Here is a 27,921-nt window from a genome sequence, read left to right on the forward strand (position 1 = left end):
AAGGTGCACGTGCCCGTCGACCTGGGACCGGACCGCAGCGACGCACGGATGCACTCCAAGACCGTAGGATCCTACGCAGTGCCGTAGGGGACCGCACCGCCACTTCCCAGCAAATTAGGGACACTGTTGCTCCTGGGGTATCGGCGAGGACCATTCGCAACCGTCTTCCGCTCACGCCCCAACATCGTGCAGCCCGCCTCCAGTGGTGTCGCGACAGGCGTGAATGGAGGGACGAATGGAGACGTGTCGTCTTCAGCGATGAGAGTCGCTTCTGCCTTGGTGCCAATGATGGTCGTATGCGTGTTTGGCGCCGTGCAGGTGAGCGCCACAATCAGGACTGCATACGACCGAGGCACACAGGGCCAACACCCGGCATCATGGTGTGGGGAGCGATCTCCTACACTGGCCGTACACCACTGGTGATCGTCGAGGGGACACTGAATAGTGCACGGTACATCCAAACCGTCATCGAACCCATCGTTCTACCATTCCTAGACCGGCAAGGAAACTTGCTGTTCCAACAGGACAATGCACGTCCGCATGTATCCCGTGCCACCCAACGTGCTCTAGAAGGTGTAAGTCAACTACCCTGGCCAGCAAGATCTCCGGATCTGTCCCCCATTGAGCATGTTTGGGACTGGATGAAGCGTCGTCTCACGCGGTCTGCACGTCCAGCACGAACGCTGGTCCAACTGAGGCGCCAGGTGGAAATGGCATGGCAAGCCGTTCCACAGGACTACATCCAGCATCTCTACGATCGTCTCCATGGGAGAATAGCAGCCTGCATTGCTGCGAAAGGTGGATATACACTGTACTAGTGCCGACATTGTGCATGCTCTGTTGCCTGTGTCTATGTGCCTGTGGTTCTGTCAGTGTGATCATGTGATGTATCTGACCCCAGGAATATGTCAATAAAGTTTCCCCTTCCTGGGACAATGAATTCACGGTGTTCTTATTTCAATTTCCAGGAGTGTATATATATAATACTTGAAATTACATTTTTGTTGCCCTGGTAGTCATTAGGACTATTAGGACTGGGAGACCGTTTTAGCTGTTTAGTAACAGGGGAACTCTAGGTGGAATGGGATCCTTAATGTTTAACAATTTTTGTAAAATAAACGGGCGCAATGTATGAAAAATCATCTTGTAGTACAAACTATCGTGCCTTGTTTGAAAATTACTTAAAACTGTATGTTATGTATTATTAGGAATACCATCTTAAAACTATGACAAATATGTTTAATGAACGGTTTAGACTCAAGCGCATGAAATCTTAAAGAATCGTCGAGAATAAGTCAATACTTAAATGTAATTTTGAAAAATGTACCACTATTTTTAGTGCTTAATACCAAGTTACTGTCACTTTGTTGAATCCCGTCGCTCATGCACGAGGTGTATTTTCTGCCTCGCTCATTGGCAACATAGAATGCCTAGTAATAAATCCTATACCCCAGGCTTCAGGCCTGCCCTGATAGACAAGTTTCTTTGTCAGATCTGGTATGGTATACCATTTCTTTCTTCTAGCTGATAGGCTAATGAGCCGACAATTAGATGTTTTATCGTTGGACTAAGAAGTCTGCCCTCCACGGACTTCAGGTGTGATATCAGCTCGTCTCTTGGCTCTGCAGTGAACACATTCTTGAATTTCTCTTCTGATTTGTCAACTCTGGAGTTGGGACTATTTTTATTTACGAACCTATCTCTCCAATGTTCGTCTGGGTAAGTTAAACTCTTTAGATGTTTTAAATACTCCAATTTTAGATGATAAAACGGCTCAAACTGCCATTTCCATTGATTTAATATCCAATTTCTGAAGCAAGGAGGGAAAGACAGAAATTTTCAGTTTCAAATGTACTTAAATCAAAAAATCCCTCATCGCATTCCACCTCAAGAGCGTATTTCAGTTTAACAAGTATCATGAAACATCAGAACTGACGCATTTCAACATATTATGTAACTCATGTATAGCGAATGGTACGGACTAAGGGCGTACAATTAAAAACGAAAGTCTTCTATTGAATTTAAATTCACCAAAGTTATAAAAATACAGCTGGAAAAGTGAAAGACAACCGTTCACTTACAAGTTGCAATTCAAACGAAGTGAAAATGATTGTTGCATCTTCCTTTCCATTCAGAGATGTAGTTACATGCCACTACAATATCTTTCAGCATTCCTCAATTTAGAAAATGCCCCGCTATCCCATTCATTCCTAAGTTCTCCTACAGATGCGACTTAGTACAGCGTGTTTATAAATTAGCTGTACTAAAGTAACATTTACTTGTGATAATGGTAAATATCTTATAGAAACGTTTGATGCAGCGCTGAATGCAGTATATTTGAAGTCTTATTCCCACCTAACGCCGTTAGTTCTCGAAGTTCCCGTTAGATGGCATTCGCGAGCTATTCCAACAGTCATCATGGTGTCGTACAACGGTGCAATCCAAATCCGCTACTACAGTTCAGAGACAATTGAGGACTAAATATCACAAGCCAGCACGTCAGAGACAAACTGTTATTAATTGGTACAATCTTTTCACAGAAACTGACTGTTTATGACACATAACGTCGGGTCAGGGTCGGCCATCTCTGACGCAGCAATTCAACAAGTTCGGATCAACGAGATGTCCCAGCTTAGAACTAAATATGCCTAGTGTTACATTGTCGAAGGTATTACGGAAACGCCGTCGTTCAAGCCCTACAAATTGGAACTGTTGGAAGCATGAAGAGGAAAACGAGCTGTGACGAAGCCACCTTCCATACCTGCGGTGAAGTAAGTCGTCATGTTCGGATATGTACTTTCTTTTTTGCTGAGTCAATTGGAATTGGGATATCGTATCTGACTATCCTCTAACATTCCTCAATTACAACAGGTTAAAGGCCAAATTTATTTTCTAGAAAAATGATGCGCCACCGCATCATCATACACTACTGGCCATTAAAATTGCTACACCAAGAAGAAATGCAGATGATAAACGGGTATTCATTGGACAAATATATTATACTAGAACTGACATGTGATTACATTTTCACGCAATTTGGGTGCATAGATCCTGAGAAATCAGTACCCAGAACAACCACCTCTGGCCGTAATAACGGCCTTGATACGCCTGGGCATTGGGTGAAACAGAGCTCGGATGGCGTGTACAGGTAGAGCTGCCCATGCAGCTTCAACACGATATCACATTTCATCAAGAGTAGTGACTGGCGTATTGTGACGAGCCAGTTGCTCGGCCACCATTGACCAGACGATTTCAATTTGTGGGAGATCTGGAGAATGTGGCGGCAAGGGCAGCAGTCGAACGTTTTCTGTATCCAGAAAAGCCCGTACAGGACCTGCAACATCCGGTCGTGCATTATCCTGCTGAAATGTAGGGCTTCGCAGGGATCGAATGCAGGGTAGAGCCACGGGTCGTAACACATTTGAAATGTAACGTCCACTGTTCAAAGTGCCGTCAATGCGAACAAGAGGTGACCGAGACGTGTAACGAATGGCATCCCATACCATCACGCCGTGTGATACGCCAGTATGGCGATGACGAATACACGGCTCCAACGTGCGTTCACCGCGATGTCACCAAACACGGATGCGACCATTATGATGCTGTAAACAGAATCTGGATTCATCCAAAAAAATGACGTTTTGCCATTCGTGCACCCAGGTTCGTCGTTGAGAACATCATCGCAGGCGCTCCTGTCTGTGATGCAGCGTCAAGGGTAACCGCAGCCACGGTCTCTGAGCTGATAGTTCATGCTGCTGCAAACGTCGTAGAACTGTTCGTGCAGATGGTTGTCGTCTTGCAAACGTCCCCATCTGTTGACTCAGGGTTCGAGACGTGGCTGCACGATCCGTTACAGCCATGCGGATAAGATGCCTGTCTTCTCGACTGCTAATGATACGAGGCCGTTGGGATTCAGCACGGCGTTCCGTATTACCCTCCTGAACCCACCGATTCCATATTCTGCTAACAGTCATTGGATCTCGACCAATCGAGCAGCAATGTCGCGATACGATAAACCGCAATAGCGAAAGGCTACAATCCGACCTTTATCAAAGTCGGAAACATGATGGTACGCATATCTCCTCCTTGCAGGAGGCATCACAACAACGTTTCACCAGGCAACTCCGGTCAACTGCTGTTTGTGTATGAGAAATCGGTTGGAAACTTTCCTCATGTCAGCACGTTGTAGGTGTCGCCACCGGCGCCAACCCTGTGTGGATGCTCTGGAAAGCTTATCATTTGCGTATTACAGCATCTTCTTCCTGTCGGTTAAATTTCACCGAGCGAGGTGGCGCAGTGTTTAGCACACTGGACTCGCATTCGGGAGGACGACGGTTCAATCCCGTCTCCGGCCATCCTGATTTAGGTTTTCCGTGATTTCCCTAAATCGTTTCAGGCAAATGCCGGGATGGTTCCTTTGAAAGGGCACAGCCGATTTCCTTCCCAATCCTTCCCTAACCCGAGCTTGCGCTCCGTCTCTAATGACCTCGTTGTCGACGGGACATTAATCCACTAACCACCACCGGTTAAATTTCAGGTCTGTATCACGTCATTTTCGTGGTGTAGCAATTTTAATGGCCAGTAGTGTACTTAAGTTATCAGGTATCTCCGTAGGAATGTGTTGACCTGAGTTGGACATGGTGGAACAATATCCTGGCTACAAGGATCACCTGGTTTAATCCCAACAGACCTCTGTGTGGGGGGTTATATTAGAGACAGAGCGTTTTCTCCTCCGCTTCTGGGAAACGTCGACGAGCTGCGACAACTGATAAAACAAGCAGTTTCCATCATACATCAAGACTTGTTTCGTAGGACCCGCCAGGAAATTTATTACAGATGAGACATTCGTCGTGTTACAAAAGGTAGCCACATTGAACATTTGTAAATGAAACATGAAGATAGACTGCATTCAGTGCTGTATCAAACATTTCTGCGAGTTACATACCTTTTTCATGATTGTAATTATTTTTGTAGAACTAATTTATAAACACCCAGTATTCAAAAAGAAATTATATTCGGATAAAAACCCTTTAGCAACACGTGGGTTACGATGAAAGGGTTGGTTACCTGCAAAAATAGTACAAAACGACCCCCTGGCGTTACTCTCTTTTCTCTGTGGCACAAGGCTGGGGTAAACACGTAACCGGGCGCACGAGGTCGCGGTGTACTCACCGAAGGCGATGCAGGCGCCGGTGGAGAAGCGGTGGCCGGCCAGCTGCGTGACGGAGAGGCTGAGGTAGGCGGCGGCCAGGCACAGCGCGTGGTTGGCCAGCGCCCGGCCGTGCAGGTCGCGCAGCTGCGGGAAGCGCAGGTACACCCACGCCGTCGCCACCAGGAACGGCACCGACACCAGCAGGCCTGTGGGACACGGAGCTCACTCTAGTCCTTACGGCGAACGAACAAACCTGACGGTAATAGCAGTGGACCTGGTGTGGCTGTTTCGCGCATCTTCAAGAACCAGTCAGTTAACGTAATTTTGCATACGTCCCTACGTCAAAGCATCAGTCTTGGCGTTGTTTATAGATGTCTACCGTTTTCGTCCACGTAGCTTCGGTATCGCCAACAACCTTACGCACTTGGAAGTGGAGAGGTGGCAGAATTGCCAATCAAAAAAATGGCTCTGAGCACTATGGTACTCAACATCTGAGGTCATCAGTCCCCTAGAACTTAGAGATACTTAAACCTAACTAACCTAAGGACATCACACACATCCATGCCCGAGGCAGGATTCGAACCTGCGACCGTAGCGGTCGCGCGGTTCCAGACTGAAGCGCCTAGAACCGCTCGGCCACTGCGGCCGGCCATTGCCAATCGTCAGAGCTCTTCGTTCGTCATAGGAAGTAAACAGTATCTGATTAAAAATATCCAGACATCTATTAATGTGATGTGCGTCCGCTCAACACTTTTGCGAATGCTAGAACTTCAATGAGTTGTCGGCGTCTGAAGGGATGGCAGCACATTGTACCTCAATAGTCGAAACTGGGGAACATCATGGTGGTGTACGCTGGAGTCGGGGACTAAGTCGACGTCCTAACTCATCCAGTTGGTGTCGGGACGAAACTCAGGCCAGATCAGACAATTTCAAGAATTATTACTGTCCGTAAACCATTCTCTCACAGATGCTGCCTTAGGAGGTGTGCGTTGTCATATTGATACAGCCAGTCCTTGTCTTCGAATAGTTTTTCTACCGCATGCAGCAAACATTGCTTTAAAACGTGTTTGTATATTTCAGAATTTAGCATTTTCTTAAGCTCAATAAGGGGATCACATCCTAAACACGAAAAAATACCCCCATACCGTGACACCACTTCCTATGTACTTCACTGTTCGCCCCTGGTAGCTGAGTGGTCAGCGGGACGGAATGTCATACCTAACGGTCCAGGTTAGATTCCCGGATGGGTCGGAGATTTTCTCCGCTCAGAGACTGGGTGTTGTGTTGTCTTTATCATCATCATTTCATCCCCATCGACATGCAAGTCGCCGAAGTGGCTTCAACTCGAAAGAATTGCACCAGGCGAACGGTGTAACCGACGGGAGACCCTAGCCACATGGCATTTCCATTTGTACTTCACTTTTGGCACTACACATGGCGACAGGTAATGTGCTCCAGGCGTTCACCAAAGCAAACCCTTCCACCGGATTCTCCACAGAATATAGTGTAATTCACCATTCAGAATAACTTTTTTCTGCTCATCCACTGTCCACCAACTCCACTTTTTCTCTTCTCACCACCTCAAGCATCACTCAGCACTGACTACAGAACTGTGTGGATAATAATGACCTGTTCGACCACTGGACCTTATTTTTTGTAAGTCTTTACGTACAGTCATCGTGGTAGGTGGAATGCTCGTAGCACTTTGGAACTTACCAGTGATTCCTTCCAGTGATCTCATGTGACTTTTTACAACCACTCTCTGCAAAGCTCGACGTCCGTGCTCGTCAGTACACAAGCTCTTCCTGCTTTGGTTTAGCTGAGTTTGTTTCTTCGAGATTCCAGTTCAGAATCACACCATCAGTCCATTTGCGTGTCTTTAAAAGCGTTAGATTGTCAGTGACACACAATGTCTAGTCAACGTTCGAAGTCACTGAGTTCTCTGACCGACCCATTCTGCTTTTATTGCCTCTCTGCTGTCAACACAATACTCCCCCCTCCTCTTACGCTGGCGGGCCCGTCTTTCGTCGGATCTACTGTTCGATTCCGCATTACGTAGTTGTGTCCGGAAGCATTTTTAACGAGATATTCTATAGGGTGTGGAGGTTGGAGCCCGGGCAATGGATATTTTTCCCGTGGGAGCGTTGTTGGTCACAACAACGGAAATTGGGAGAGGAAGTGTCGGAGGGGAAGGGGGGGTTGTAGTAGTGGTGCTAATGGTGGCAGTAGTAATAAAAGCTATATTATTCATTAAAAGCTTTGCTTGGTGGCATTCTAAGCTAACGTAAGCTTTTCACATTGGAATTCGTTAACTTTGAACACAAGAATTCGACTGCGAGAATGTGTTGCAAAAACTAAAAACTGTTCTTGTCTAGAAAGCGCGTCGCATTTGATGAGCTACAGCTACTTATAATTGCTAAGTTGGACCTGGTGTAATGCGCTCTCTTCTTTTAAAAAATGCAAAGCATAGTTGGTTCATAACATATTTGAACAAGTAAAAATGATAACTAATATTTTGGCATGGGCTTTCGATGTGCGCAATGAATTGATAAATTATAACATCAAAAGTTATTAGTTTCCTGATTGGATGAGTTCTGTATTGAAAAATCCTCTTCCTTTGTTTTACGAACATCAATACACAATAAAATCGCAATTCCTGTGTGGACAAACTTCAATAGTCTTTAACATAAAATGTGGCTTTTTCAGAAATACAGCTCGTAAAAATGACAAATATTTAAATTCAAATTAGGAATGGCTGTTTATCTTTCCCTGTGCTCAAGTTCAAAATGTTCAAATCAGTTTGAAATCGTAAGAGACTTGACTGCTAAGGTCATCAGTCCCTAAGCTTACACACTACTTAACCTAAATTATCCTAAGGACAAACACACACACACACACACCCATGCCCGAGGGAGGACTCGAACCTCCACCGGGGCCAGCCGCACAGTCCATGAATGCAGCGAATAGACCGCTCGGCTAATCCCGCGCGGCTGTGCTCAAGTCTTTGGATGTCTGAACAAGGAACACGTAACTACAAGCCGCCGCAATGAAGCATAAATTTTGAAATGAATTACCTCAAATTAATACCTTTTCTGTTACTAACGAAAATTGTAGTCTCAGTCTCTTTCCTCATCTCAAATAACACTGTTCTACAAAAAAAAAAGTTTTCTTTTTTCTGAAAAAAAAAAAGAAACAAAACATTGTGATCCTAGTTGTACTTAGAGTGCTGAATTCAAAACTGTTTTTCGTTTTTTTTTCTGTGGGGTAGTTTATGACTAATCGCAATTTTATTTCGCATTTCTGTTTCTGATATAGCGCAGCAAACATGAGGTGAAATTCGATAAACAAATTCACGTTTTGTGATGTTGTAAGTTTATCGCATTAAAGGAGGGTGAGATATAACACAGTAATCTTTGTGTATACGCTTTGTAGTATTTATTTGACATGAGAAATTACAGAAAATTGACAAAATAATGAGTCACTGTATAGTAATGGACATCACTTTTTTCTCTTGTGAATCTTTCTACTCTCGAATGATATTCCAGCAATAATCTGCTAGCACAGAAGGTACCCACTTCCCTTCAAAACGCCTTTCTATGGTTCATCCGATAAGTCAATACAACTCTTTGTGAAATAGTCCAGATGAGAGTCCATCATATGTACCTTCAAAGACATATTCCATCCCAGATCTTGGTATGCTTTGATCATGTCATTCACCATTGCTTTGTAGTTAGTAGCTCTTCTTCTTCCGAAATTTTCTGACACCATCTATAAACAGTCCCATGCTGTCTTTTCCTTGTCAGTTAAATGTACTTCAAAATTTGCATATTTCTGCAGCTCCTTGATTTGTGGGTCCACAAATACACCTTCCTTTATTTTTGCAGCTGAAAGACAGGGGAATCTGGTAGCTAGATATGCAAACCCACTGCCTGTTGGATCCATGGCCTTTAAGAATTGTTTTATTAGGTCAAGTTTGATGTGAAGCGATGGAAGTAGTATATCTTCAGGAGCTATCAGACTTTCACGTTGTACATTCTTTTCGCCCGCTTTCCATCTCCGCCTAGGCCATTTCTTTGCACGTAGTGACAATTTCTGTCTTGGCTATCCCACTCGCAAAGAAAACAGGCGTACTTCTTGTAGCTTTGTTGCATTACCAGTACCATAGCAATTACTTCGAAATCTGCACACATTTTCCATTAGTATTCACTGTATTGTAATGAATTTAGCATCCTTTGTACGAATTCGTAATTCTCTTTGGTTAAGCTGGCATAAGCTACCGGAACAGAGAGTATTTTATTTCCGTTATGGAGCTAAACACCCTTGAGACTTGTTTTCGACGTCATCTATGAAAAGTCTCCACTCATGTGAAATATAGGTGAAGTTTTGCACTTTCATTAGTCCAGCAACGTCATTGCAAAATGTCAGTGCTACATCAGTTGCAAAATAGGAAATAAAGGCATGCTCTCTATGCCTGAACACACTGATTTTAGTACTTTGGTGGAGTAGATTATACTCTTGTAATCTTGAACCAAGCAGTTGCGCCTTTTGTTTACTTAGTCCGGATCACGTACTAAACCATTTAAATCTTCTCGTGCTATCATATGTATCGATGACTCAATTGTGCAGCGATATAAAGGATCATCTGTGATTTCTTTTATACTGCTTACTTGCCGGCCTTTATGGATGAGCGGTACAAGGTGCTTTAGTCTGCAACCGCGCGACCGCTACGGTCGCAGGTTCGAATCCTCCCTCGGGCATGGATGTGTGTGATGTCCTTAGGTTAGTTAGGTTTAAGTAGTTCTAAGTTCTAGGGGACTGATGACTTCAGATGTTAAGTCCCATAGTGCTCAGAGCCATTTGAACCATTTTTTGCTGCTTACTTCACTGTCACTTTCCAGCACTGAATTAGTTTGCAGTAACATGTAGCACAACAGAAATAAGGTGCCCATTCTTTATCTCGGTCTCCTATCTCTACTCCAAAGTGATGTTTATATGCTTTCTTTATGACTGCTGAAATTTTCTTCCTATTTCTGACAAAGGCGAATTTCCCACAGATATAGCAGGAGTTGTCTGGCTTGTCTTCAGCAGTACACCTGTACTACACAGATACTAGAGAGCTAGAGAAACGCTGATATGTAAAAACAAGCAGTCAATTTACCTTCAGCACCAGGCTAAATCTGTTTAAACTCAGGAACTTGTAAGTTCAACTATGCTCGGAAACATGACAGAGACGGTTACTTGTCAGCCAAAACACCCACTCGCTAAGATTGACTCAAATTACGGCTAACACCACTGTTGTGAACTCGATGCACCTGCCTCTGGGAAGCCTGAAGGCTTACTGCCGAGGCAGCGACCGGCTGTCGCAGTTCGAGTTAATGAGCTATTGCAGGTTGTCTTAATGACATAGGTATGGCGGGGGATAACCCAATGAAGTCTGATTCTTCCCACCTGCTGTTGAACAAGAAACTGTCACGTTCCATCACTACTGGGTGCAGCAGCATACCCGTATTTCTCTATAACGTCCTTGTGTTTGCCACTAATTGTAGAGATTTATATATAAAGTATCCCTGACAACGATATTTTGTTTATACATTTGAATTTCCCATGGTAAACTGGTTTAGAAGCACACATTTTAATATCAGAAATAGACCCCTTCCCTTGTCTAACAGCCGGCCGTTGTGGCCGAGCGGTTCTAGGCGCTTCAGTCCGGAACCGCGTGACCGCTATGGTCGCAGGTTCGAATCCTGCCTTGGGCATGGATGTGTGTGATGTCCTTAGGTTAGTTAGGTTTAAGTGGTTCTAAGTTCTAGGGGACTGATGACCTCAGATGTTAAGTCCCATAGTGTTCAGAGCCATTTGAACCATTGTCTAACAGTGTAATTAATCAGTAAATCAACATGTTCCGCTTCCACAGAACATAACTGGAACCGTACCACTCGGCCTTTGCCATACTACTACTCAGAAAACACCATTGCTGGCTACTGTCTGCTCATCTCACGATTAACAGTGCGCATCATCTCCCACGCTTCTTGCAAAGAGGTCGTCCAAATAAGGCTCCAGGCGACACAGCATCTCTGATGACCCTGTGCACTTACAGTTTCAAACACTACAAAGGCAGATACGCGTTCATGACATCCCAATACTAGAGAAATTCCCGTGGAATTATCTACAGCCTCCTGTCAGTAGCAGTAGTAATGCTTCAAGAAAAAGAGAATGGGTACTAGGGTACTAAAATACAAGTGTACGCAGTCTGAAAGGAAATCACGAGGAGATTCGGTTTCGACTGCACTGAGAACTTTTCACCATAGAGATACGCTTCCGTCGTGTTTTCATCAATTATATAGTGCCACTCTCAGTTTGTCAAGTGAGCCAAAGCAATGAAAGGAAGAAATATATTTTGCGTTGTTTTGTTTCATTGTAGCTTTGTACTGATTGGTAACGGAACAAATAAAAAAGGAACAGAGATATTATTGCAAGCAACGTTATTGCGGACTGTGTTGTTGCAAGCTTTGAAGTGTATGCTACAAGAAATTTATTGTTGAAACGTGTATCTTTTACTTCAATGTAAAGTTGTGTTGATCACAATGAACGAGTGAACGATCCATGTGGCGATGAGAAAGAATATCTCTCACATAGTGCGTGTTGATGTTAACAACGATATCAACTTACTTGATGGCTTACTGCTCTCTAACAAAGGTATGCTATACTGACGGAAAAAATCGCAATACAAAAAAAGAATTAACGTAGGGTAATGAGATTTAGGGAATACATTTGTCTAGGTAAAATGTTTAAGCAATCAACATTGCAAGATCACAGGTTAAAGTAAGTGCGAGGTAAGCCATTGCAAATATGAAATGCTGGAACATTAATAATCGGTGTAACCGACAGAACGTTGAAATCAAGCATGCAGACGTGCATACGTTGTGTTGTATAGGTACCAGATGTCAGTTTGTGGGATGGAGCTCCATGCCTGTTGCACTTGGTCAGTAAATACATGGATGTTATGGATGACTCTGGAGTTGTCGTCCAGTGATATCCCATATGTGCTCGATTGGAGACAGGTCTGGTGATGAAGTAGGCCAAGTCAACATGTCAATGTTCTTTATAGCATGTTGGATTACATCAGCGGTATGTGGGCGAACGTTATCCTGTTGGAAAACACCCCCTGGAACACTATTCACAAATGACAGCACAACAGGTCTAAGGAACAGACTGACGAACAAATTTGCAGTAAATGTGCGTGGGATAATCACGAGAGTACTTCTGCTGTCATACGAAATTGCACGTCAGACCAGAACTGCAAGTGTTGGTCCCATGTGTCTCTCACAGACAGGTTGAATGCGGGCCCTCAAATGGCTTCTTCCTAACCAACACATGGCCACCACTGGCACTGAGACAGATCCAAATTTCATGAGAAAACACAATAAACTCCACTCTGTCCTCCACTTGACATCAATGAAATCACAAATGGCAGTGGTCTGGAGTCTGTCGAACACAAGTTACAGAGTGTCTGGCTCAGAGCTGTCCTTGAAGTAAGCGATGTGCAACAGGTCATTGTGTCACCGTGTCCAACCATCCAGACTTAGGTTTTTTGTGATTTCCCTGAGAGGCAACGGGAGAGTTGCGGCGCCCTGGAAATATTCTAAGTTCAGAGTTGGCGGCCACCGCTCGGGCCGCGCGGCAGGGCCGAACTCGTTAGCAGACACTTGGTGCCAAACGTGACTGGGAATTCTGCTGTGACGAGGACAGTGCTTTGTGTCGATGAAGGAGATGTCTATGCCAGGAGTGCCAAAGATGGCGGACTTTGCGAAACCTTAGTGGCAGACATTTCACAGTTCGTATAGAAATTAATAGTAGCCAGATGGATCAGATGGATATCCCCAGCGCATGGTCCACCCGCGTGGCTGGGAATTCCGCTGTGACGAGGACAGTGCTTTGTGTCGATGAAGGAGATGTCTATGCCGGGAGTGCCAAAGATGGCGGACTTTGTGAAACCTTAATGGCAGGCATTTCACAGTTCGTATAGAAATTAATGGTAGCCAGATGGATCAGATGGGTAGCCCCAGCACATGGTCCACCCGCATGGCTGGGAATTCCGCTGTGACGAGGACAGTGCTTTGTGTCGATGAAGGAGATGTCTATGCCGGGAGTGCCAAAGATGGCGGACTTTGTGAAACCTTAATGGCAGACATTTCACAGTTCGTATATAAATTAATAGTAGCCAGATGGATCAGATGGATAGCCCCAGCGCATGGTCCAGCCGCGTGGCTGGGAATTCCGCTGTGACGAGGACGGTGCTTTGTGTCGATGAAGGAGATGTCTGTGCCGGCAGTGCCAAAGATGGCGGACTTTGTGAAACCTTAATGGCAGACATTTCACAGTTCGTATATAAATTAATAGTAGCCAGATGGATCAGATGGATAGCCCCAGCGCATGGTCCAGCCGCGTGGCTGGGAATTCCGCTGTGACGAGGACGGTGCTTTGTGTCGATGAAGGAGATGTCTGTGCCGGCAGTGCCAAAGATGGCGGACTTTGTGAAACCTTAATGGCAGACATCTCACAGTTCGTATAGAAATTAATAGTAGCCAGATGAATCATGATACCTCAAAAAGAAACATGTGCATTACTATTATTTGCACGACGATTCTGATGGTGTAATCAGATTTTCAATATATTTATTAGTTTAAAGTTTAGTATTTGACGATAATTTATACAAGTAACAACCAGCAACGAATTTCCAAAATCTAAACGGTTTATCCGATTTCGTCGATCTACATGTCTTTAGAAAGCTATTAGTGTAAACCTAAATTAGTATGAATTACATGAACGTAACTTGAATATTACATGAGTTATTGGAGGTCAAAGTGGCCGATTACTATCGATTGCGTCAGGCCATAAGTACTCCACAGTTACACGAAAAAACGGTAGCAGCATACTTATGAATATATTTATTCATCTATGACTTTGTTCATATCCGATATATACTATTCAAGAAGAAATTGGTTAAATATTTATTGTGTGTTAGAAAGCACAGAGACATTAGGCTCCTGGCCGATCTTTTGCTTCTTTTCTTTTGATATATGTTTATTTAATTGTTTATGTATTTAATAATGTGTGTCAGAGCGTGTTTATGGTCCAGCTGTAGGAATATTTATTTAATTTGAAGTTATTTAAATGTAACTCCAATATTTCGTATATGTTTAAATATGCTTGTGAGTGTACGTTGGCTTAAAGACAGGGCGGGAGCGCTCTAGCCAGTCACAGCGATCGTTGGAAAAGGACGCGTGGAGAGACTGTATGGAAGTGGGGATGGAGAGGACACGAGGGAGTTCTGGAGACTGCGGCAGTGCTGGACAGTACGGCACAGGACACGAGAAGTGGTGGTCTCGACGGAGCGAGGGACGCACATTTCCAAATACATACCAAATCACCTACAATAAACTTCTGCTTTCGTGGATCCACCATCTTAATACTATCGTATGCTGTATTTAGAAGCCCATTATTATGAGCATCTGTAAGTCTCATCTTAACTGTATGATGGGAAGCGCAATTATACTCATCAGTCGTTTGTGGAAGAATGTTAAGCTGTTTGTGTAACCCTCTGAGATTAAATTGCACCCTTGTCAACTTTCTGATCCTCCATCAACCACACAACGATACTAGTTTTCAGATTGGAGAAATACGGGTAGTGGTTTCTTCCATATCGTTCCATTAACACTATGAAATGTATGTTGCAAAATTGTGTATGTTTCGTTGGTTGTTTGTCACGACAGTAATTTGTTCCAGGTGCAGCAGTTGTTCAGATACCTCTGCAACCACCTTCCCTGTATTTACCTGCCTAGAGCCTAAGTAAATTTGAAATACATATCTATGACCATTGGAATGTACTTGAAACCGTTATTTGTTAATGAGTATTCTCACTTATCTATGAGATCATTGAGTCCTCATATTATCACATGTTTGCAAGGGAATTTTTTGCATGCTGGACTACGGCGCTCAAGAACAATTGTCTCACTTATTATTCTGTGGGTCTTTCTCAAAGTTATCTCATTTCATAACATACAATCCTGTTCGTGTGACCTGTGTTCCCTTGGGCAGTTGATGCAGTACGTAGTCATTTGGGTTATTTTAATACGTATACATACTCCAGAGGTAGATTGTTCATTCTTTCATGCTGAACTTCAATCCCCTTTCCCGCACTAGGTGCAGCTGCTAACACAGGTTTAATTATAGTCTTTTGTGTGTCATTTTTTGGAGGTCTCATTCAACCTTTTGAGGGACTGCCCTTCCTATTTGCGTTAGTTATGTGTAATATTTCACTATTGTGTGTGTGTGTGTGTGTGTGTGTGTGTGTGTGTGTGTGTGTGTATTGAACCAGGGACGTAGAAACGATGGAGAGGCTTCGTCCCCGCCGTAGCCCACAGTGGTTCACAACCGCACAACAGGCTACACCGAACCCCCGAACCCAGGGTTATTGTGCGGTTCGGCTCCCAGTGCCCCCCCCCCCCCCCCTCTCCCGGTAACATTTCATAGTAGTAGTAGTAGAAGGGTTGTGTGGGCGCACGACAGCAAGGTCTTCAGCGCCCGTTCAGTATCATAGTGAGACGGGTGTCAAGAAAAAAACTCAGAACATTTACATATAACGGAACAGAAAACACGGGGGACAATCATTGAAAAACATGTGCTCACCCACACCGAAGCGTGGGATGAAGCAGGGCGTCAACAGTAAAACATGAACAACACGGGAAGAAAAAGGTAGAGGGTGCTAAAACAATGTAGCAGATGGAAGTGGCTGGCTGACCGCAAGGAAAAAGGGAGGAGTCAGCCACTCTGCAATACACTAAAACCTCCAGCCTAAAAGTTTAGGCCAGAGTCCAGACGCATCACAAAACTTAAAAACCCTAGACACACACGTCTCATCGTTAGCTAAAACATAGGGCAGATCCCCATCAACTTGTGCTTCTGCCCTTGCATCACGGTATAAAATGCAGTCTGTTAAAATGTGCCGGACAGAGATGTGCACACCACAAGCATCACAAAACGGAGGATCCTCCCTCCGTAATAAATAGCTATGTGTCAGAGGAGAGTGCCCGATCCAAAGACGTGTGAGCGCCACCTCTTCCCGCCTTAGCAGCCGGCAGGAGGAACGCCACGGCCGAGTGGTTGACTTTACCAACCGCAGTTTATTGGCCGTCACCGCCAGCCATTCGTCCTCCCACAACTCCATGCACTTCCTGTGGAGTGCAGCGATGACTGACTGCAAGGGGATGGGACACTGGACCACATCCTGCTCTCTGCAGGCCTCCTTGGCAGCCCGATCAGCCTGTTCATTGCCCCATATGCCGACATGTCCAGGCACCCAGCAGAAGGATACCTCTTTACCCCGCCGTTGGAGCAAGTACAGTTGGTCATGTGTCAGCTGGACCATCTCTTCAGTCGGGTACAGGTTCTGCAGTGACACTTAAACATTTCATACCGGACAAGTGTAACCCCAAATGTTTGCGTGGTGTATGCGTATGCGGAGATAGTGTTTGCACAGCAATCGCCGATGTAGTGTAACTGAGGCGGAAAAAAGGGAACCAGCCCGCATTCGCCGAGGCAGATGGAAAACCGCCTTCAACACCATCCACAGGCTAGCCTGCACTCCAGACCTCGACACTAATCCCCTGGGCGGATTCGTGCCGGGGAGGCCTTCCCGCTTGAGAAGCAGCCCGTTAGACCGCACGGCTAGCCCAGCGAGCTTTCACTATATGTTTTTATCTCTTTCAGAAAATACTTTCTGATCTTCAACGTTTTTAAGACTATTAGCTCTAACATAGATTCCCGAAGAAGAAATATAGGCACTCAAGTTTCTGCAGGCTTGCCTCTAGGTAGCTCTACTCTCGCTTAGAACTGGGCAAGAAACGTTTCAATATATGTACTAGCCAGATCTCTTTCTGCATTTAACAAGACAAGGACGAGATAGGCGAACTATGGAATCATATACTGACAAAGATCGAAACGTAGGATAACATTCAAAAAATCATCTATAGGAGCACATACCAATCAATAATACAGACTAAATCATACGAGATAAAAGATAATATAAACTCACCCGTATAATTTGTAGCTGTTAATTGTCAGACACTTTGGAAAACTTGCGTGAATATTTTGCAATCTTGCTGACAAGAGCTCTTTGCTGATTTCTTTTGTGCGAAGGAATAAGTGGCACTTCATGAAATGGAAAATTACTTTACCAGCAAGGTCAAGTTTATGTTCCAGACGACACCCTAAATCACCATTTCCTAAAACAATTTCATGATTGTTGTCTAAACAATCAAAAAATAAATCACTCCATAGATTTGAGATGGAAGACAATTTCTTTTCAAGAACTACTTCAGCCTGTAAAATGATGTTGAAAACGCTTTCGAACGGGAAAGTCAAATAACGAAGTTAATTTATTGAACCGAAGTGCTTTATGGCAGTGGAGGTTGCACCTGTTCTCTAAGACGGCATTCCACTCCCAAGCATTTGAGCACTGAACATTGTTTAGGAATGTTGTCTTTATACGGAATAGAGAGATCATTTTTCCAGTCTGATATAATTTTGTCTTAATTTTGTCCTCAGCAGGTAAGTTAACGTGTTTGTTTCGTATCTCCATTTCTTTAGCACATAAAAGCATCTGATTAAAAAATGACGTAAGAGGCAGTACTGAATTCGGCTTACAGTTCCCGGATGCAGATACAGCAATCTTAGTGGGGATATAAATCCACTGTAACATATGTAATTGCAGAAAATCTACAGTTGGTGGATGTTCGTCACAACTTATACACGCCAAAATTCTAAAATTACGTTCCAGAGCGTTTTGATTGAATTTTCCTGTCATTATGTCCTTAAAACCTTTGGACCATAAATACTGCGAAACTTCCAATGTACTCTTTAGCGCGACTCGGAGATTCCATCTTTCTGTTTGAGGGAAATGCTTTTTGAGCAGATGGCCCCACGATTGCCAGTTTCTCCATTGGCGTGCTTCTTCCTTCTGGATCCCCCACCCGCAGATGGGAGCCACCCATCTTAGGTGATTGTTCACATCTCAGGTGACACCTTCCCAGCTTCAGACAGAGGGACCAATTGGCAATTGAGAAGTAACAGCTCAGGTAGTCACACCACCATGGGTTCATCCTTTACTAGGGGGTTTGCTCGAGCCCTATCAGTCGACTCACGTGCTGGGAGTTATGCATTACACAGTCGCTTTGTATATGTTAAACACGTGAGAGATGAAGAAAGACAAAAAAGGAGACCTCAAACGCCAAAGTGGAGGATGGACAGGAGATGTCGGAACAAGAAAGAAGAAAAAGACACTAATGAAATCCGTCTAAGTCTTCCGATCGTTTCAAAAGTTTTGGTTCCCCGATTGCACACAAGACATCGTCCGCTAGGGAGAGGAGAAAGAATAGTAGGAGGATAGACATGCAGCAAGGAAAAGGAAGCACTGCAAGGACAGGGGCCCCATATGTGCCAAGCACGTGCTCACAACAGTGCTGTGAGTCCTTGGGGGAGTGTGGGGGGGGGGGGTATTAGAATTGAGGTGTGAATGAGAATCTGGATTGAGAAGGGAAGCATGCTAAGGTAGTCCATGCTGTTATGTAAAGCGATTGTGTCCAGATGGTGTAATGATTAGTGCATCTGCCTAATGAGTGGGAGGCCTGATTCGAATTCTATCCTTGGTACAAATTTTCATTAATCGCATTCTGCACATTATAGATAGTTCAGAAATAAAATAGGCCTCTGAAACTATGCTACTGGCCATTAAAATTGCTACACCACGAAGATGACGTACTACAGACGCGAAATTTAACCGACAGGAAGAAGATACTGTGATACTTTTCAGAGCATTCACACAAGCTTGGCGCCGGTGGCGACACCTACAACGTGCTGACATGAGGAAAGTTTCCAACCGATTTCTCATACACAAACAGCAGTTGACCGTAGTTGCCTGGTGAAACATTGTTGTGATGCCTCGTGTAAGGAGGAGAAGTGCGTACCATCATGTTTCTGACTTAGATAAAGGTCGGATTGTAGCCTTTCGCGATTGCGGTTTATCGTATCGCGACATTGCTGCTCGCGTTGGCCGAGATCGAATAACTGTTAGCAGAATATGGAATCGGTGGGTTCAGGAAGGTAATACGGAACGCCGTTCTGGATCCCAACGGCCTCGTATCATTAGCAGTCGAGATGAAAGGCATCTTATCCGCATGGCTGTAACGGATCGCGCAGCCACGTCTCGATCCCTGAGTCAACAGATGGGGACGTTTGCAAGACAACAACCATCTGCACGAACAGTTCTACGACGATTGCAGCAGCATGGACTCGGAGACCATGGCTGCGGTAACCACGCTGCATCACAGACAGGAGCGCCTGCGATGGTGTACTCAACGACGAACCTGGGTGCACGAATGGTAAAACGTCATTTTTTCGGATGAATCCAGGTTCTGTTTACAGCATCATGATGGTCGCATCCCTGTTTGGCGACATCGCAGTGAACGCAGATTAGAAGCGTGTATTCGTCATCGCCATACTGGCATATAACCCGGCGTGATGGTATGGGGGTGCCATTGGTTTCACGTCTCGGTCACCTCTTGTTCGCATTGACGGCACTTTGAACATTGGACGTTACATTTCAGATGTGTTACGACCCGTGGCTCTACCCTTCATTCGATCCCTGCGAAGCCCTACATTTCAGCAGGATAATGCACGACCGGATGTTGCAGGTCCTGTACGGGCCTTTTTGGACACAGAAAATGTTCGACTGCTGCCCTGGCCAGCACATTCTCCAGATCTCTCACCAATTTGAAACGTCTGATCAATGGTGGCCGTGCAACTGGCTCGTCACAATACGCCAGTCACTACTCTTGATGAACTGTGGTATCATGTTGAAGCTGCATGGGCAGCTGTACCTGTACACGCCATCCAAGCTCTGTTTGACTCAATGCCCAGGCGTATCAAGGATGTAATTACGGCCAAAGGTGGTTGTTCTGGGTACTGATTTCTCAGGATCTATGCACCCAAATTGGGTGAAAATGTAATCACATGTCAGTTCTAGTATAATATATTTGTCCAATGAATAGCCGTTTATCATCTGCATTTCTTCTTGGTGTAGCAATTTTAATGGCCAGTAGTGTATGTAGTTTCATTTGATTAACTGACTATGTTAGCGTCTGTGAAAGAAGGAACCCCAGCTACTGTTAACCTTCAGCAGTTCCAGATGTAGAGCAGGAAGCAGTAGCAGCGGAAGGACAGGTTACGCGAGCACTCACCTGGTGCCCAGCTACCCTCTACTGGAGGCTTGGTGACCGACCTGCGCCCTTACCGAGGGGGTACAGCACGTAGCGGATGGCGTGCTCGCCGGCGCTGTCGGGCGCGCCGCCCGCGTAGCACAGCAGAGGCAGCGCCACGGCCAGCTGTCGCAGCTGCGACCAGTAGGCGTCCACGCAGAAGTCGTCCGGCCCCAGCCACTCGCCGTCCCACAGCCGCAGCGAGCCGTTCGCGAACAGCTGGTACTCGTCGTCCACGTCCAGCATGTACCTGCCAACCAGAAGCGCTCCGTCACTCCAGTTCGTCTTCCGCCTCAAAGGAGACGTACAGGAATGCAGTTTTAAACTGTCTACTGCGAGACTAAATAGGGCCCAGTGGCGTTACTTCCACGTGATGAGCGAAAGCAAATATACAAGCAGGGCAGAGACGAGCAGTGAACCATTCTTCTAGCAACGAACCAGTCGCAAAATGCGAAATTCACTGGCATAAGCTACTTTGACAAGAAGGCAGATGGTTATTGCCCTGCGCCTGTGGCGAAGCTGCTCGGCCGTTTGTGTTAAACAGTATTGAGCATCTATGGCGACTGGTTGAGGTTTTGAAAACGATAAATAGGCAATAAGCTGAGGTGACGAGGTGACAAAAGTTACAGGATACCCTCTTTTGCCCGGAGTAGTGCAGCAGCTCGACGTGACATGGACTTAACAAGTCATTGGAAGTTCCCTGTAGAAAAAAAAGGCTATGCTGCCTCTACGGCCATTCATAATTGAAATATTGCCGGTGCAGGATTTTGTGCCCGAACTGGGTCTGAGCTCTGAGCACTATGGGAGCTCAGCGCCTGGAACCGCTCGACCACAGCGGCCGGCGAGCCCGAACTAACCTCTCGATTATGTCCCATAAATGTTCATGGGATTCATGTCGGGTAATATGGGTAGCCAAATCGTTCACTCGTCCTCAAGGTTCTTCAAACCAACTGTGAACAATTATGGTCTGATGACATGGTGCATTATCATACATAAAAATCCGTCTTTATTTGGGGAACATCAAGTCCATGAATGGCTGAAAATGGTCTCCCAACAATCATCTCTAGTCAATGATGAGTTGAGTCGGTCCAGAGGACCTAGTCCATTGCATGTAAACACAGCCCACTAAACTTTCACAGTGTCTTGACAACTTGAGTCCAAGGCTTCCTGGGCTCTGTGTCACATTCCCTGCCATCAGATCTTACCAACTGCAATCAGGACTCATCCATCCAGGCCATGGTTCCCCAATCGTCTAGCGTCCAACCGATATGATTACGAGTGCAGGAGAGGCACGATGTCGTGCTGCTAGTAAAGGCCTCGCATCAGTCGTCTGCTGCCAGAGTCCGTAAACGCCAAATTTCGCAGCACTGTCCACAACTCTATGCAAACGTGGCTGCTCTCAGTCGTTAAGTGAAGGCCAGGAACATTGTCGACTACTATGATAATGGTGGTCCAAGCGTAATACCGTTTTAAGTCCCATCGAGCACGCATAGGATGCATTGCGGAGACGTATTGCAGCACGTCCACATGCATCAACGCCCACCCATCAGTTGTCAACAGCGCTGGTGTGGGAATGGAACGTCCTATGAGAATACCTACTTACAAAATTTTCCGGCAAACAAGGGAGCACATTGCAAAGCATGCATTGTCGTTCGCGTTTATCACACACCCTGTTAAGAGTCACGTCCCAGCTTTTGTAATGTCCAGGTTGTTATTGGAATTACCAGGATCAGGAAAATGACATGGAAGGACTTGGCCCCTTTAACTGACATCATTTGTCTATTTCACAACAAGAATTTATTTATCAAAATAACAACAGGTACCCTTTAAGAAAAACAGGTAGGAAAATTCCATGTTGATTTGCTATGACAAATTTACACACTTGAAAAGTGCTCAAAATGTTGACTAACACAGTTACTGAATCACAATAATACTCTTTTGAAAGCCTTAAAAAGATGCAAGAAGTTAAGACTTTAATAATATTGGCACTTAAAAAAAAATTTCATTTAAAAAATTTAAATAAACCAGCAAAATAATTAAAACTTAGCTCTAGATAAATATCTGCAAGCAAGCTCAAAACCACGACATAGGCAGACCCCCCAAAGATAGATATTAGCTAGTTAACAAGACATAACAGTTCGCCTTCATGGCTTACCCCTAGGATTTATGCCAAATAATTTAAAATAAACTTTAGAACAAAGTTACAATATGTGTTGAACACAACACTAACATTAAAGGGAAAAATTCCTTGTGCAAAGCCAATTAAACAAATAAAGTCCTCATGACAGACAGCAAAATTTCATTTACAGTGTGTGAGGAAAACGGTTCCTGGAGATTTACTATAACCATGAATTTGTAATCAGAAAATGTTTAAAGAAAAACTGCACGAAGTAAATTATTATTGTATGCACCCCAAGAACCCGTTTTAGTTCCGGAAACTTCAAAACCAAGCCTCTATATGAGAAGTTTTCTGTTAAAATTCTGAGAATAAAATTCTTTGATAGTGAAACCAGTAAAACATACTGAAGTTAATTTGATAAATAAGGACACAGTATTCTGTAATTTTGCTTATCAGTAACTTTAAACTCAGATAAATTTGCATATAAACACGCATGAATGGAAATATGACGTTAAGTGGCATGTAAACAAAGATCGTGTTCTTTGACAGCTGTTAGATTCAAAGTTCCCTCTAATACGCTAACCTGAACCAATGGTGAATAAGCTACTTCTTTGTAATTGGTCGGTGTAAATAATTTCAACGGCGGATGCCTCAACTTACATGTCTGGCCACATTTCACAGTACGACACATAAATTCTTCTGCCTAGACGACTGTATATACACGTCGAAGCACACCCTTCCAAAAGACACACACAACGCATGCAACGACTAGTACAAATAGACTGAAAAGTAAAAACAATTGGAAGGATGGCAATAACTAGTTCTAGTGGTGGGGGCCAACAATCACTGAAGATGAACAGTCTTTACAATACACTACACTTCTTTACGGAGAGAAACATTAAGAGGTAGTCTCTTACAAAGCGGAAAGAAATTAAATTCGTTGCAGTTGTGAGTTTCTCGAAGAGAGGAATGGTTTTGAGTCTTATCTGTTCTGGGTCGGCATGATGTGCCGACGGAGGTAGAAGCAGTTTGAAGTTGTTGATGTGAATCATGTAAGTTCATCCAGTCGTGTCCTTGGCATTAATATATCTCTTAGCTTGGCACAGTCCACACGTCGGAATTTGCCAATTGCGAAGTTACACATTCCATCTGCTGTTAATATTCATGGTTCACGATAACACTGTTCCCGCGATAACAGTCACTTACGTAGCAACACAGTTCACAGTTTCCACATTGGCGGTTAGTGTTGTAGCATACGTCATATGCTGTTGTCAACAAAATGACAATATTAAATTCGCAGTTTAATTCCAAACCGATGACAATACTGTCTGTTCACGAGTGTATTGTCACTGCCACAAGCATTATTCTGCAAAAATCAACAGTACTCACGTAATACAACGTCCGTTTAGAATGTCCATCATAAAGTCACATTTCAAATCGCGTCTAACACACAGAAAGTCCGGCATTAATATCGGGTTAAACCTACACTTATTACTACACACAATACTTGCTTTCGTAACGCCACACTCACAGGCCATCCGCGACTGTCTGCCACACACTGACGTGACAACTATCGATACCTCTCTTGCTTCACGGTTCTTACAACACTTCTGCCTACTGCTTTCCGTTTCACACAATATATTTAATGTAACTATTCGAAAGATCAGAAAAAATCTAAGTCTTTACATAAGGAACTCGTATATAAAACAGCAAACTAAACCTAGTCACAATTCATGTTCTACACTATATAACCAAATGAAAAATATTCTACGTCATCAGAAATATGTCTACGAAATACTAGGTAGTAAAAGAAAGGAAAAAAGAATCTATCTTGTTATTAGTCATGGCATCACACGTACAAGTCAGATAACATAAAGTACTCAGCTACAGCACAGACATCAGGTCACGAGACCGCAAACAAATAGCAAGCCATCCTAGGAAATGCTCGAGAACACAGCCGCAAGCAAGCCAGACCCACGCGGTAAGAAGCCGCCTACATGGTCGCTCTCCATGATGTTTAGATGGTGCTGTCAACAAACTCCGAACATAAATGTCTTACTGAATTACACTGAAACTGAAAGTTATTGTTTAACCACGAATGCACTTACAGAACCTTTCCAATACGGTCATACATCCTAGGAAATAAGCCTTGCTAAAATGGGAGGTGTAAAAGAGAACTATTGAAAAGGAGCTGTAACTTCTTTCAAGAAGTACAATAAATAACAACTCGATTAGGTCTTATCATTAGCTGGAGGCCATAATACACAAAATTTAAAGGGCTAGATAATAATAATAATAATAATAATAATAATAATAATAATAATAATAATAATAATACCAGAGAGCACACCACATCTAAAATATAGTGAAAACAAATATTAAAATTCAGAAACAGTTTTTACGCTCGCATAAAACAATTTAAAAACAAAAACGCAAAATTTTAAAGAACTAGATAATTCATAGGCTCCAGATATAATTATGCGTGGAAGTTGGGCATATTACATATTAAGGCAAATCGCCGTAACACCCAGGTATGGCGCAAGGCACCAGATTTCATACACCACAAAGGAACAGCCACAACTTTGAGCAAGACTGTCCACCAAATAAAAATCAGAGCATAAATGCTACAGCCTAGGGCCGAATGTTACATTCATATACACATCCATGATCTTCACATATCTTAAATCGTCATAATTGTCTATAGCAAGGCTCATATCTCTCTCTCCAGTGTTCCGCACACTTCACTGCAACATCGTTGGCCAACCACAGGTCTTGGAAAGTGCATGGGGCCAGCAAGGATGGACCGGTCAACAGGTGTGTGTGATCGTTTGTTGTCCTCTACATTGGCAGGGCTCTTCTTTGGCGTATCTCCACTTCAACAGATTATCCTTTGATCTTCCCATTTGAGACCTAAGTCTATTTAGGCTCTTCCAGACTCTCCATTCGAATTGTGATCCAGCAGGAAGTTTTTCTTTAATGTTTCAACTTTTCAGGCTCCCTTTATCCAATTTACGTTTCCACATTGATTCTCTTGTTGTATTTTGACTTTCGTTTAGGGGACATTCAACTTCTATGAAATCTTTCCTAGATTTAAGTCTTGCCATTGCTGGCTGATGTACGTACAGGGAATGTCTTCTGTCTTTGAACTGCCTGCTTCGTTCGGCCATTGCCAATTTTTGCCCTCTGATCTGTGGGGGGACTATTCCAGAACACATATAAAGGAGATCATGGTTTGTAGGCTTCAGGCATCCCGTACTTAATCTACATGAGTCGTTCACTGTTGCATCTAGCTTATGGGCATGTGTCGATCTTATCCATACAGAGCATGCATATTCAGCTGGAGCAAAGTACAATGTCAGGGATGATGCACATAGAATTTCAGGATTTGCTCCCCAGTTTGAGTTGGTAAGTTTGCTAATTACACTATTCAGTGTGTTGACTTTTGCTCTAGTTTTGCTCTATATCCCCCTTTTTTCGCCCTTTTTATGTATGAGTTCCCCTGTTTCTATTTTTTTTTTGTAAAGCCACTTGGCTGAAGAACAGTGGACTGTGCTGCTGCCAAACCTCCCTTGCCCAAATGGGGAAGGGGCATAAAATTACAATAAAGGAAAAAAAACCTTCTTGACAGTCAGTCGCTCCAGACGATGGACGTTCAACCCAGAACTGTTGTGGCAAGAAGTCTGAGAATGTTTTGTACAACAGCACAGTCACGAAAGACTTCATTCTTGTAGTACATAAAATTCTTTGAAAATATCCATTGCTTTCCATATCGATCTTTACTTTTATTTACTTATAATTGTATAGGCTCCCACGGCCAGAGCTAATTGATAAAAGTTTTTGAGTATGGCACTGCATCATAATGTATGAAACTATACTGGAGAAATCAATATTTTGCCCAAGGTTACAGTGTTCTTCTTGGTCTCTGAATCTATCCAGAAGACCAAGAAGGACATTGTAACCCTGGCCAGAATGTTGGATTCTCTGTATAGTTTCACACTTTATGATACAGTTCCATACACAGAAAACACATCAATTGTATGTACTTGATGGCTTTCATTGTGTGTTTCAAGTTTTCGTATTTGACATGTCTTTTAGAAATTATAGCTAGCTTTACTAATTTGTACTGGTCAGAAACAACTGTGATTCGCAGTGAATTAATTTGTTTGACGCATAGCTCTCGTGAACCAGTCCTCCAGTCTCGTATGAGAGCAAAACTTATCTTAATTTTAACGCTGCAAAAGTATATGTGTCTACAGTCACAGTTTACTTATTGTGCCTAGTGGGTACCGGTTTTGGTGCACAGTAATATCTTGAGGCATGAGGCGAAATAAATTGCGACTCTAGACACACACATTTTTTCAGTACGGTATATGTTGATAAACAATTCTTTGGAAAAAACATTTTGAACCGATTAAAATATTTCTAAATAAGCAAAAGCTCATAATATCTCGATACTGGTAACTAATTTACCTAACAATAATAACATCGACAAAGAGATATCGATAACTCTCTTTGAATTCTTGAATTCACCACTGGATGCCACGAGAGGCGGACCCGCCACACAAAGGGTGGCAGGGGGTAATGTGTTGTCAGTCGAGAAGCGGCATCAGCAGAATGGGTAGGTCTAGAAAATGCAGTGACTTCGAATGCAGGCTAGTCAATGGATGCCACCTGAGTAACAAATCCAGCAGAGGCATCTCAAAACTTCTAGAGCTGCCCAAGTCGACTGTCTGCAGTCTGTTTGTAAACCGGAAATGCGAAGTAAGACTAGATACCTGATGTGGTGATGGACAGGGACCATCCAGCATTTGCCGATAACAGTTATGAAAAAATTGCATGAAATCAACAGAAGGATGGTTGGTTAGTTCATTGATTAATTGAGGAAAGGAAGATCAAACAGCGAGGTCATTGGTCCCATGATTGAAGAGGGCAAAAATCAAGGGAGGAACATCACAGATAGCACAGTCCTGTCAAGGGGCAGGGGAAACAGGCAAACAAAGAGGTTAAAGGAACGCCAGGGCAGTGGGAAGAGGAAAGAATAGGAGAGGCATAGGGGGGGGGGGGGGAATCGGTAGAGCAGGGGTGCAACAGAAACGGTAAGCGTGGTGGGGCATCAGCATTGCCACCGGCCTTTCCTGATTCCCACACCAAACTACAATCGTGACACAACAGGGACAACACCATGGCAAAAGGGCACAAATAAAGGAGAACAAAACCGCGCAAAGGACCGGACAAAACTTAGGGAAAAGGCGTGGAGAACTTGGCTGGCTTAGGGCGTCCGCCAACACCTGGGAAAAGGAAGGTGGGAGGGCATACTTATGTGAAGGTGGAGGCAG

The 27,921-nt window shown here is 43.9% G+C and overlaps 1 protein-coding gene across 1 annotated transcript in view; it reads right to left on the bottom strand.

The window, feature by feature from the left end:
* Nucleotides 1–20,712, bottom strand: part of LOC126108326 (G-protein coupled receptor Mth2-like) — a 137,855-nt gene extending 117,143 nt beyond the window's left edge. The window contains exons 1-2 of the mRNA XM_049913579.1: nt 20,502–20,712; nt 5,173–5,358 (exon numbers count right to left, since the gene is read on the bottom strand). Of these exons, the coding sequence (XP_049769536.1) occupies nt 5,173–5,358; nt 20,502–20,712 (397 nt within the window). The remainder of the gene's footprint in view (nt 1–5,172; nt 5,359–20,501) is intronic.
* Nucleotides 20,713–27,921: the final 7,209 nt, after the last annotated feature.

The sequence above is a fragment of the Schistocerca cancellata genome, chromosome 1 (assembly GCF_023864275.1).
Source record: "Schistocerca cancellata isolate TAMUIC-IGC-003103 chromosome 1, iqSchCanc2.1, whole genome shotgun sequence".
Lineage (NCBI taxonomy): Eukaryota > Metazoa > Arthropoda > Insecta > Orthoptera > Acrididae > Schistocerca > Schistocerca cancellata.